Here is a 12,670-nt window from a genome sequence, read left to right on the forward strand (position 1 = left end):
GCATTTTACATTTGTCAACCCAAGACATCATTGTTAAATTTTGTTTTGGAATCTCTGCTGCTGATGTTGGAGAGAAGCCCATGTTTTGCCTGATTTCTGGGTTTTTTATTTTTTGTCTTATTCCTGGATTTTGTCTTCAGTCATTATGCAGTTGTTATATAATTTCTCTTTACTGTAATGTGATGATCTTGTCTGGACATTTGATCTTGCAAACTTGAATGAAGGCATCTTTTCTTAATGCTGTCAGTAGTTATGTGTTATTTACAGAGTGAAGTTCGATACAGTTTTAATTTTTGTTGCTTTGTCATTTTGGATTTAGGTAACAGAAGTCTTCATATGTCATCATACAGTAACATATTAACAGCCAGTATTTAAAACACAGCAGAAGTTAGACTGCTTAAGGCTTTTACATTCAGCACCCAAGCATTTATGTGAAACAGATGCTGACTGTGTAGTATCCTTTCTGTTTTGTTGAAGTAGTATTCTTGCTTGAGGTCAAAGATGGTGCTAGTTTTTACTGTGCTGGTTGTCTTCAAAGCTGATAATGAAGCCAGGTTTTATTTCTTCTTTTCTACAGGGACTGTAAATTTTCAGGCAAAATATATAGAAGATAGTCTCACTTTTTTAGTCTCTTCAAGCACTGATTATCTCTTCATCCTCCTTTAAGACTTAGGGACAGGGAGCAAAGTTTGTTGCGCTCTCTTTGCAGAAGTTTTTCTTTGAAGTACGTGATTCTAGAATATTAAAAATTGAACCCTATTTCTGGGCATTTTTATAATTGTTTTTGTTTCCTAAGACAGGAACTTGCAGTCCTAACAGAAAACAAAGGGTTTATCCAATTTGATAAATGGTAAATATTTTCTTTAAAAACAATGAAGTTGATCCTGAAAAAGTAAGAATATATAGAGCTTTCAAATCTAACATTAGGCTTTCTTGAATTACTTGAAAAGAAAGTCTTGCTTTATTTGCTGACTAAGTTGAACTGCCTGTTCTCCAAGTTGCTGTTTTGCAATAATGCTGTTTTACCAATAAACTCTTTCTTATCCCCAAGAAGCTAAAAAAATTACCATTGGTAAAAAAATTGGTCTATAAAATAATATGTATAATTTAAATTACTGTGGAGATGTGCCATGCCCTAGTCCACATTCTTTCAGAATGTACTATTACCAGGACAATTGGAAATATCTGTCTTTATTATGCAATTCAGCTGAGTAATGGCATGGAAAGAAACTACAGTTGTGATATTTTCCTTTTATGGTATAGTAATTTTTTGTGGGAATTAAGGATGACATTGTGTATGATGAACATAGAAAAGACTGGGAGAAGACTAAAAAATTAGGCAGATGATAATATTTGTTGTTTAGAAGATTCTAACAGTGATTTGCTGAAAAAGGTCTGGGATTCTGACTGCTGAGGTTGGTTCTCAAGATAGATAATGGAAGTGTAAAGGCAATAGGAAGCTTTTTCTTTGTTTCTAACAAATTCAAACCTGGAGACACAGTGACTGAAAGCACCATTTATTCAATTTTTTTTTTTTTTTTCAGTAATTTGCAGTTATAATGCTGTCAAAACAGAATATAAAGTTGTGGTTTAGATATTTATTCAGGCCTATATCAAGATACGTCTATCCTGGTAGTCAACTAAGAATTTTCACTTGTCTTTTTAAGATAAGTTTTTTAATAATTTCATTTGGTATCTTGTAAATGCAGGCTTAGAAACTACAAGTGAGATGCCAAATAATGAGGCAAGACAAATTTAAAAGAATGATTGTGGGTGTGAGCAGCTCTTCTTACGAAGTTTAAAAATACTAACAGCATGCTATAGGGTTTAATAATGTTCCCTCTTTTATATATTAAAATATATTGTATATGTTTGTGTTAAGTTTTGTGATACACCCTAAAGCCATTTTCTCAGAGAGGACATGTTGTGTAGTCATATTGGACATTCATTTAAGACAAAAATCTGTTAAGTACTTAGCAAGAGCAGAGTGGTTAATATCAGGAATGCTCTTGTCTCCAGTTGGTTGAGCATGCCCAGGAAAAGGGATGAGAACTTGCCTCCCCACTGCTGTTACTTCTTAAGCTTGATTACCAAAGTCATAAATTCACATTCTTAGCCCAGCTAAATTAATTGTCTAGGTGACTGCTTGAGAACAAATAGCTTTAAATAGGCTTGATTAAACAAAGCATGCCTATTTTGCCTTAATTTGGAAGTAAAGAGCAGCAGAAAAGGGAGTAGGAGGAGAAGCCACACTGTTGTGCAGTTGAATGCAGTTTCCAATGTAAATGGAAAATACGAAATTCTGGAGAAGACAGTTGTCAAATACAATTTGCCTGGTGAAAAAAATGATGGATGTTGGAGAAAATAATGTTGCTCTATTACTTAAAATTTAAAATCTAACTAGTTTTTGGAAATTTCTCTCTTCCTTTGCTCTATGGAGGTTAGTTAACATTTCATCAAATTAGTCATAAGAAAACTGATCCCACAAGTAAATGCCAACCTAAGTCATCTACACAGGGATGAGCTAACACAAAGCAATAAAATCTCCATGGTGTACTTGACTAAAAGGCACTTAGACACCTCTACAAAATCTGGTTGTGGAGTACATGCAATGCCATCTGCGACATAGCTGCATCAAACAGTTTACAGAATGTCTTAGCAGATGAAATTTTTAGATGACCCTGTTGAGCTGTCCATGCTGTGAGTTGCACAGAGACATTCCACTTCCAAAAGCATTAAAGTTAGATCTGTTTGCTATCAGTCATGCCCAGCCTGCTGTTCAAAATGGTGCCTAAACCCAGGCCCTGTCACATAGTTTCCTCACTTCATAGATAAGAAAATTCATTTACACCTGCTTATGGACCTTTCTAATACAAGTTTGAGGAAACTGTAATTCAGCATAGTGATCTTACCACTGTTCTTTGGAAATGCGACCCTTTCGCTACAATTAGGTTTTTACAGTGTGAAAAGACAAGCTGCAGTTTGTCTCACTGCAAGTAGGAACCATGCAAGCAATGCCTATCACAGCTGTGTAAATAGGATAAGCAAAATACAGAATTTCCTAGTTAAGCTTTTTGTGGGTGGGGACAGGTTGTTTTTGTTTGTGAGATATTTTGTGGAGAGAAAAGCAAAACATTTGGTTTGCTTAAAATTCTCTGTCTCCTGTTGGGCTTGCAATGCCGTTTTCTTCAGGCAGAATCAAAGGATAGAGTGTAGAGCTTAGGGAACATCCCCCCCACCCCCTCTCTCTATTAAAAAAAAAAAAAAAAAAAAAAAAAAAAAAAAAAAAAAAAAAAAAAAAAAAAAATTACCTATGATTCTAGACAGCTAAAAAGGCTAAACAGAAATACCCAGAAATACACAGCTGTGGCAGACTTGCTGATTCTTTGTATGCCTACTAGTTTGAAGTGCCATAGTGAAAGATGTGTTTTAAGCTTGATTTGAGGTTAGCTGCACTGTTATCAAAGCTGTGACTGCAGCTCAGGGGAGGGTACATTTGAACCTTGCTGGGTGCTGGCAGCAGTCTCACTGTGGAGTTGTGCCTCTGCTTCTGAGACCCTGGCAGTCTGTCTCAGAGTCCTCTAGCAGATGTGGGAGAAGGACACAGATGCAGATTGTCTTGTTGCCAACCAGTCTTTGCTAGGCCTACAGGGCATACTGTGTGTTTGTGAATTTAAAAAACAAACAACCCCAAACTCATAAAAAAATAGAAAAAAGAAGGGGTGAAGAATGGGTGTCTGTGCCACCTGCTGCAAACTATTAAATCTTTAAATATTGCACTTAAATAGATGTTAAAGCATATTGCAGGGCACACATGTCCTTCTCTTTCTTTTAAATTAATTTGTATATTTTAAAATGAGCTTTATAATGAATTTTATGTTCTTGATTAGAACAGGAGATATTTGTTTCAAATTGTAAGTTTTATTTTAACATGGTAGTATAATACACACACCCAAGCAGATCAAAACTGACTTTCTAAAGGCAAGTATAATATTTTTAAAACATCTAAATGCTTGAAACCTGAATGTTGTTCCAACAGATTTAAATATCAGAATAAGGTGGAGATTCAAAGTTGGAAACAGCACTGAAGTTAGCTAATAAGGAAAATACTGAAGGCTTGACTTCCAGATTAATCTCTCTGGGAAAGCCTGGAAGGCAGACAAGAGATGACAGCAATGGTTTCCATAAACTTTTGTTTGATAAGAAAAAGAAAATTAAGTATCATAAACGTATATGCATTTCAGATTTTGTATGTTTTGAATACAAAGGCAGAAAATATTTTCCTCAACATTTTTTGTCTTTTTTTCCTTCTATGCTGTTTTTTCATACTGTATTTGAATTCCTGCAGTGAATATAGCTGATTTGGCAATCTCAAAATATTCCTCTTTCTGGGGAAAAAGTGCCAATTTCCCACTGCCATGTTTTGTGCATTGCAGGAGTGTACTGCTGAAAGTCTAGAGAAAGTAGGCTGTGATCACTTGGTCTTAGACCATAGGAAGCAGAAGTCCTGGGTCTTCTGAAAATAGAGAAAGTTTTGGTTTAGCATCTGTGTTGTCACAGTAGCCATATAAAGTAGCCATAGAATGATGGCTTTGCATAGACATTACACCCATGAAAACATTTCTATCTCTGTGTGGATGTCTCTGTCAGATGGGACAAAGTCCATTCACATTCACAGCAGGTGTCTTAAACAAGGTTTATAGATTTGGTTGTAATAAAAGGGAGCTAGCACATAAAAAAAATTAAAAAATTAAAAAATCTGTATACGGGATTTATTCAAGGGTGGAATTGTGGGAAACCTGCCCAAGATAGATAAGGAACAGCCACATCTCTTGAATGTGTTAAGATTTCCAAGGGGCATCTTCTTGACTACTCAGGAAAGTACGTCAGTTTTACTTGTGGGGATATGATGTGAAATGAAGGTATAAACCCTACATAGATATAGAAACACTTATTTTTCAAAGGTTTTCTTGTGGTGAGAGACTAGGATAAATTTACAGATTTTGCAAGAATTGATCAGAGATTTCTTTTTCCCTTTCCTTCTTTTCTTACTTCCTCACTCATGGGCCAGTGCTATATACAAAAAATTTAGTGGCCGACTCCTTGGCTTTTTTTCACCTTTATGCTTATTAGAAATGTTCTGTTTATTATCAATAGAGGAATGATCTATTTAATACTTTAATTAACTATAAAACCTTCAGAGTATGTAGGTGAGTGGATGATGTATTTGAAATGGTAGAAGAGCTGTTTGCAGCCTGCTTTCTTTCATGTCCCTAAGTTAACTGTTCTTGATGGGAAGGAAGAAAAAAAGATTTTCCCTCTATTTGAGACTATAACTTCTCCAGACCTGTGATATATTTTGAGGTTAACAAGAGCTTTCATTTGCAGACTAGACTGTGTTGAAGCAAGGACTCTGTGACATTCATTGTGCTCTATATGGAGAGTTGCTGCAAGTCTGACAAGTAACAAATTTGACACATGTAAATTTCTTTCAGTGATTTTTTTTTCTGTAATGCTATGTTCTGTTCTCCTGAAAGTACTGAAAAGGAGGGAATTGAAGGTAGCCTCAAATCACCACTGTGAATGAAGATGTAAATAGAAGTATTCATAGCTGAAAGAAAGATTTGCAGCTCTGTGTTTTCCATAATATTTGCAGGAGTGTGTACTTGTACTTATGGTGTACTGGTTCAGGTGCATGTTAAACTGCACATAATTCAAAATCTTCCTCCCAGCTCCCGAGGGGTACTGTTAGCACTGATTCAAATAATTGCAATGTTTATATGGGCACACTGTTCCTTTGACTGATGATAAAGAAAAATATACTTATTTGATATTTAAAAATATTAAAATTAAGATCTTTGAAATTACAGTTAGTTGAGTAAACCTGTCCTGTAGTAATACTATATGTTTGGGGTTTTTAACTGCAGCATCCTGTCATTTTTCGGTAAGGAGAGGTTTGGGTTTTTTACTGTTATAAAGTAATTCAAGCCTACATTTGGTGAATAATATTTTTTCTTTTAGAATAAGTGGTGTGATTATGTTGTAGTTCGAATTTTGCTCAGTTTTTTCCACTAGTTTATTTGTAAATTGCTTGTTTTAGTCATATCACAGGACTCAACCCACTCTTATAAGTTCCTTCAGTGCTGAAGGTAACAAATCATATGCTTAGCTATAAGTAGTGGCTCTTGCTTGTGTTTGAGGAAGCTGCTATCCTGAATGTCACATTTTCGTGAACCTGTCACATAGCATGTTTCTTAGGTCTGATGTGAATTATGTTTTTCTGATGTTTTGGAGATATTTTCTTTTTTTTTCTTCTTTTTTTTCCTTCTCTTCTTTTTAAAAAAATCTTAGTTTAGGCAGTTTATTGGTTGAAGAAACAGGCATATGGTTCAAAGCTGTTAGAGAAACATGTCATAGCAGGCTGAAAAACCTAGGTGCTTATTCTATGTGTTACTGTTGTCTGATGTTTTGGGTACTAGTTGAGTTAAATTCCTGTTTTTATCACATCAGTCTTCTGAGATCCTAAGGATGTTTAATGAACACGTTATATTCTGGATTTCCAAAGACCTTAGACTTTGAATCATCCTGTCTTTGAAACTTTTCAAATAGATGAAAAAATAAATTACTAAGATAGTTTTGCTAAACAACTGCTTGCTTTCTAAGGTGTTTGTACACCACAAAGTGTGAATGGCTGAAACACATAGGCAAGTGTTTCCTGCCCCAGATAACTCTTCTCCACTGCTCTAAGGAAAGAAGCTGACAGCAGATTCTGTTCCCTGGATATGAAGAGTTAAGGCAAAAGAATATCATGTTATTTGTCTTGTAGAAATTTTGACTTCCAGCTGCTGATAGCTTATTGATGCCAAGAATTATTTTTCAAGTGCATTTGCCAGAAAAATGGTTTGAAGGTACATGCTTTATCAGTCTTTTTTCTTGTCTGCTTAGTGCAAATTATTTTTATTCTTAAACCTCAGGTGATTTCCTCAGAGTTGAAGGGTGAGCAATTTCAGGGTGTGTCATTAGAGTAATGGAAGATCCCAAAGAAAATACCAAGTTTCATGGGACATTGTAAGTTGGTTCTTATGATTATGCCATGGTGACTGACCAGGGCTAGAGAGAAAAGGACTACTATATTTTGGTGGTGGTTCGTTTGGGACAGCTGGCATGGAGGAACAAAGTTGAGCTGCTAAAGAACATGAACCAAAAAGACAGGACCTTACGGTCAGCAAATCAGCATACTCCTTTTCTGGCTTCAATGTCCCATGTAGGGATCCATGAGCTGCTTTCCTCCAAGTGCTTGGATACAAGAGGTCAAATGCTCTGCTGTTTACTGCAGATTTTCTTTTTAGGATGAGTATGGTTACAAAGATAAGACTCAGATTCTACCAGTGACATGTGATTGAAAAGTAGCTGACTGATGCTTAGAGCAAATAAGACAGATGTTATGTTGCTAGGGAAAAAAAAAAAAGTTTCAAAGAACTGATCATGGTCTTGGTCTTTAAGTTCATCGAAATTGATTCTCTACTAGTTTTTAAAGTAATGTGATACTTCAGATGCCTGCAACACTACTGTGTGTGGCTATGTAAATAGTGTCCCTCTGGCAGCTTGCTCTACTTGGTTCTGAAGCAGACAGCTGTTTGGAAAAACTGGGGCATCTAACAGATGCTATAAAGTTCTTTGCAAGTACAGTTGACAGATATTCGTGTGCTACGGAAGCATGGAATTAGCTTTCAATGCAGTCTCTCTTCTGTATATATATATTAATCTTGTGATCTTAATGATAAAATAAATAAAACATCCATCCTATTTGTGCATTGTTATTTTAAGTCTGGTTAGATTAGCAAAGAGATTAAGCAAGGTCTTCACTAAGTCCCGTGACCGTTTGCCTTCCAGTAGTCAACTCTGTAGGTCTCTTTTAGAAAAAAAAAGATTGGGTATGATTTCAGTGTTCTCTGTTGGAAAAAGTGTGTGTGTTTGTGTGTTGACAGCTTGTGCTGGGTGGAGATACAGAAACAAAGTATTTCAGGGTTCCAATGTGACTAGTAAAAAGACAAGACTCCATTAGGTGAAATTTGAATACTCTTGAGTTGCATACCTAAATTTGATGAAGCAAATGTCTTCTTTCACATTTCTTTAGCGACTGTCTTTTTTGTTGCACAGTGTGTAAATTAAATTAATATTTTATCAATTATTTGGTCATTACATTGCATTAAAATCTCGTTATATTGCTCAGAAATTTTGTGTCATTTTGTTTCACTGAAAAGTAGAATTTTATTATTTTCAGCTCTTGGTTCTTGTGTATATTTGGAAGTTCACTTCTCCCTGTCTCAAAATAAGAAAAGTGTCTATAAAAGGTAGCTTCCACACATTTCTGCAAGTCACTGTCTGGCAGACATGTCAAGTTTTCTACTAGACTATTGCTACTGCTGTTCACTGTTTAGTGTTTGTCCCCATGAGTGTAGTGCCAGATCCAGACGTACAAAGAATAGCCCATATCCAAATCGTAGTTTAGATAGCTTGACAGCTGTCAAATACAATTTTTTTTTTCCTACCTCATTGCTACAACATATGCTGCTCTCCAGGGGAGACAAAAGCTTTCTGTTGATAACCTTAGTGCTTGGCTTCTGTTGAGATGGCTGAGTGCTGCTGAACTGTGTCCTAAAAATTACTGTGGCATATAAGCCTGTACAGTCACTCATGTGTCTGCTCTTGGGCTCTTCCAGAATCCTTAGTGTGGTTGACAGAGCAAAAGTAGTTAAACTAAATGCCTTTGCATGTTGTCACCCTAGCTCCTCATTCACTGTTCAACTCACTATTGTATCATCATTCTCCTCATTAAGTATCTAATTACTTTAATAGGCTTTCCTGACACCTTTTTTCCCCAATTATGAAGTGGTTGCCTGATGGTTTGGAGATGAACTGGAAGACCTTATCAGAAATGAGCAACTGCCATGACAGAAGCTGCAGGTTATGACAAGGAGCTGCAGGGCAAAGTGAAAAAGAATGAGTGAAGGTTTAGGTATTAGTGCCAAGATATTCCAGTGAGAAGGTAAAGGATAAGGCTGTCTGGTACTGTAAGCATGGTAGTTCTACCAGTACTCATTAATAAAGCAGAAGCTTTAATGGAAGAAGGCTGCATTGAATCAACTGCCTTCCTTATTTAGACAATGTTAATTTGACATTGGTGTGTGTGTGTGTGTGTGTATGTTGGATTTTTTATTGCTTTTTTTCCCTTTTCATTCTTTTAATGATGATTAAGAGAGGAAATTTAGTTAATTTTGTTAATTGTTTTGATCATAAGTAGATGGTTTATTTTCATTTACAAGTGCTACATTTGTTAAACTATTCTTGTTTTAATTAGTTCTCATTATTGTCTTGAAAGGAGCTGACAATATCAGGAAATACTGGAGTCGTTACTACCAAGGATCCCAAGGGGTAATATTTGTACTAGACAGCGCCTCCTCTGAAGATGATCTAGAAACTGCTAGGAATGAGCTGCATTCTGCTCTCCAGCACCCACAGTTATGTACTTTGCCGTTTTTAATATTGGCCAATCACCAAGACAAGCCAGCAGCTCGCTCAGTACAAGAGGTATGTTAATGTGGCAGCTTCTTGCCTGTTTGTATTTGCTTTCTGCACACCAGTGATCCACTGTCACTTACTACCCTGGTTAAGGGCTGGCCTCAGTTTCTTCTTTACTGTAAGTACGCAGACCAGGAACAGTCCCAATCCCTAAAATCTTAGTCCACTGCACTCTATACAGGCTTAGTTGTTCTGGAAAACAGACAAGTAATACTTGGATACAAGCAGATCTTCTGCTTTCACCATATTTTGCTTAAGGGAGAAAAGATGTTTTTAGAACTACTCTTATGAAAAGCTGCTGGGACAGTGATTTTTTTGTTTAGCTTGGGTTTTTATTTGCTATTAGTTTTAATTTTGCACTATTCCATTACTCCATTCTTTTCAACTGCTTAAAGCAATACGTTACGGCCATACATTGTCTTTTTTATGTAAAAGCTTTTTTCTGAACTGCTGTGTGCTGATGTGAGGTCAGAGTTTCAATTCCTGTTCTGAAGTCCTTAACTGGTTCTGATCTTCCTGTTCCAAGGAGTAATGTTTTTGTCTAATTTCGAGCTATCACACAGTAAATTATGTAAATGTTCTATTCAGTGTACCTTTTGCTCTTTAGTTTCTGAGAAATTTGTCTTGTCTACATTCCTATCATGTCAGATACATTTGAGGAAATGCTGAAAATTACTTCTGAAATTGTAGGAAGAAGTTAAAATCTGGTTGTGTCATTCTGTTCATAAATGTCATTTAAAGGACTCCTTCTCCTAAAGATTTATGTGTGAAATCCGTTTGTTCTATGAGTACAGCAGAGTGAAAGCTGTTTCAGCACCTTACTGTGTTGCTGCTTTGTATTTAAGCTGATTCTTTCTTAGATTTTCTTTTTCTGAAATATAAAGTTTTAAACTTTAAACAAACTGATCTGTAGAATAGCTGCTCTTAGTACTGTATAGTTGAACATACAGCCTTTACTTCTTTATTGCTACTTATGTCTCCTGTCTGAGTCAAAAGAAATTCAGCTTATTACATGTTAGGAAGTGGTGTAAATGTGACTGGAGTATAGCAGTTTTTTTAAGAAGAGATTGTGACAGCTATGTAAACTACATGGTAAAGTATTTTTTCAAATTGTTGGTCCTTTTCTCTCAGAATTCATTCTTAATAAAAAGGAAAAAAAATGGAATTTGGATTTAATATATCAAGTTACATAAAAACGTAAACAAAAATTATGCACGGATAGAACCTAAAAGTTCTAGATCGTGTTCATATAAAAACAGACTTAGAAATAAGTAATGAATATTTAAAAGAAATGTAATATCGATTTTGATATATAAGTTTAATAATTTGGCCTACTTTATTCTACAGCATAAAAACAAAGCATGCAGTCCTAAACCTCCCACTTAAAAAAAAAGACAATATCCTGAGACAAAACTGATTTGATTTTATCATCCAAGTATAGTTTACGTGCCTTGGCTTTAACTTTTTCATAGAGCAATACAGATCACATTTTTCATCGACAGAAGGGCTGTTTCTTACATGATTTAAGTATTTCTTATTTTACTATATTTTTTGTTTTTAAAGTGGCCAAATTTAGTTCAATATTAAATGAAGTTTTTGATAGCAAATAAAATTTAGGAAATATTCTTTGTCCAATTTCAAATTAATAATGAATGCAATGCCAGTTGGTTTGCTTTATAGCAAATTATACTTGCAACTCTCATTTTGCAGCTGAGCCCTTGTGGATAGACTTTTGGGCCTGAACTGAATTTTTTGTGTATTTAGAGTTAGCATTTCTTTTCTTTTATTGGCAGTACCCTCATTTTCACCTCATTCTTCATTACCAGTTCCTTGAAATCTCAGTAGGGTGATAGATCTCTGTATGCTTACAATAGCATTTAAATGGGTTTCTACTGCATGCTTTTTTAAAAAATAATCTTACCATTTATTATCATAGCAGACGAGTCTTGATTGCTAATGTGAGTGTGTACGAAATGCCGAATACAACAGTTTTGTTAAATGTGCACAGCACATGCATATGTTCAGGAAAAAAAACCACACTGTATCAAGAGCTCAGTGATTATGAAGTTCTTTAATTAAGAGTAGTGGAAAGCGGAATTAAAAGAAAAAGGCGGAAGAAAAGGGAAATTAAAAAAGAGAGACAAAGAAAATGTCACAAAATTGTTACATTGTTCCTGAAAAAAAAGATCTGTGTTTCCTGTATTTACAAAGTAGAAGCCTTCTTCGGTCATTTTGACCAGTTAAAACTTTCCTAAAGGCTTTGCTGTGCTATTGTCCTCATTACTGAGATGTGAAATGGAAGTAAAATGATGAATCGTAAGACCATTGCTTATATAAAATCAACATATTAAAGTATGTAACAAATATAATATGTTGAGCATTGAGAGTTTTATTAGACATTTTTGCAGAACTCAGTCTATTAATTATAGATATTTTCTTGATTTTTTCATGTGTTAGAAGATAGATGAATCACAGTTGAAATTTAAAAATATGTATGCATTCTTTTACGCAACAAATTGCCTGTCTTTAATGGATATGAAAGGACTCCTTGGAGTATAATTAAGGAAAATGTCTGAGTTGAGTGGTGCATTATAGGAAATGTAGAAAAATATTTATCTACAACAAAAATTCTTCACAAAACTGTGTAAGTGCCAAGCAGTTTCTGCAACAGATGTTAGTTATATTTTTTGTTGGGAAGTGCAGTTGCTTCAGTTTTTCAAAATGTACTTTATTTAATGTGGTTTCTTCGTGCATTGCTTAGGTAGAAATGATACTATAGAATCTACATGTTGTAAGTAATAAGAAATGTCATGAATAGTTCAATTCACAGCTATAATAGATACTTGCAAAAATATCCAAATAACTTACTTAGTTTATGAAATGCAATTTAACCTAATTCATTTTGCAGAATATACTTTATATTACTGAAGTGACCAGGGAAAATTACAGGAGAAGCCAAACTGAAATACTAATCAGTAAATGTAATTCTTTTTCCCCCTGAGTTCTGTTGCTGGTTAGCTGTTTCCTAGTTATATTTTGACTTTAAAATGAAATCAAGAAAGTAAACTTGGCATGGCATTTCACTGTA

General features: G+C 35.0%; 1 protein-coding gene across 3 annotated transcripts in view; it reads left to right on the top strand.

The window, feature by feature from the left end:
* Positions 1-12,670, top strand: part of ARL15 (ARF like GTPase 15) — a 225,866-nt gene that overhangs the window by 85,368 nt on the left and 127,828 nt on the right. For all 3 annotated transcript variants that reach the window (XM_083883217.1, XM_083883219.1, XM_083883218.1), the window contains one exon: positions 9,383-9,591. In XM_083883217.1, coding sequence (XP_083739343.1) covers positions 9,383-9,591 — 209 coding nt within the window. The remainder of the gene's footprint in view (positions 1-9,382; positions 9,592-12,670) is intronic.

The sequence above is a fragment of the Zosterops lateralis genome, assembly GCF_965231275.1.
Source record: "Zosterops lateralis genome assembly, chromosome: Z".
Classification (NCBI taxonomy): Eukaryota; Metazoa; Chordata; class Aves; order Passeriformes; family Zosteropidae; genus Zosterops; species Zosterops lateralis.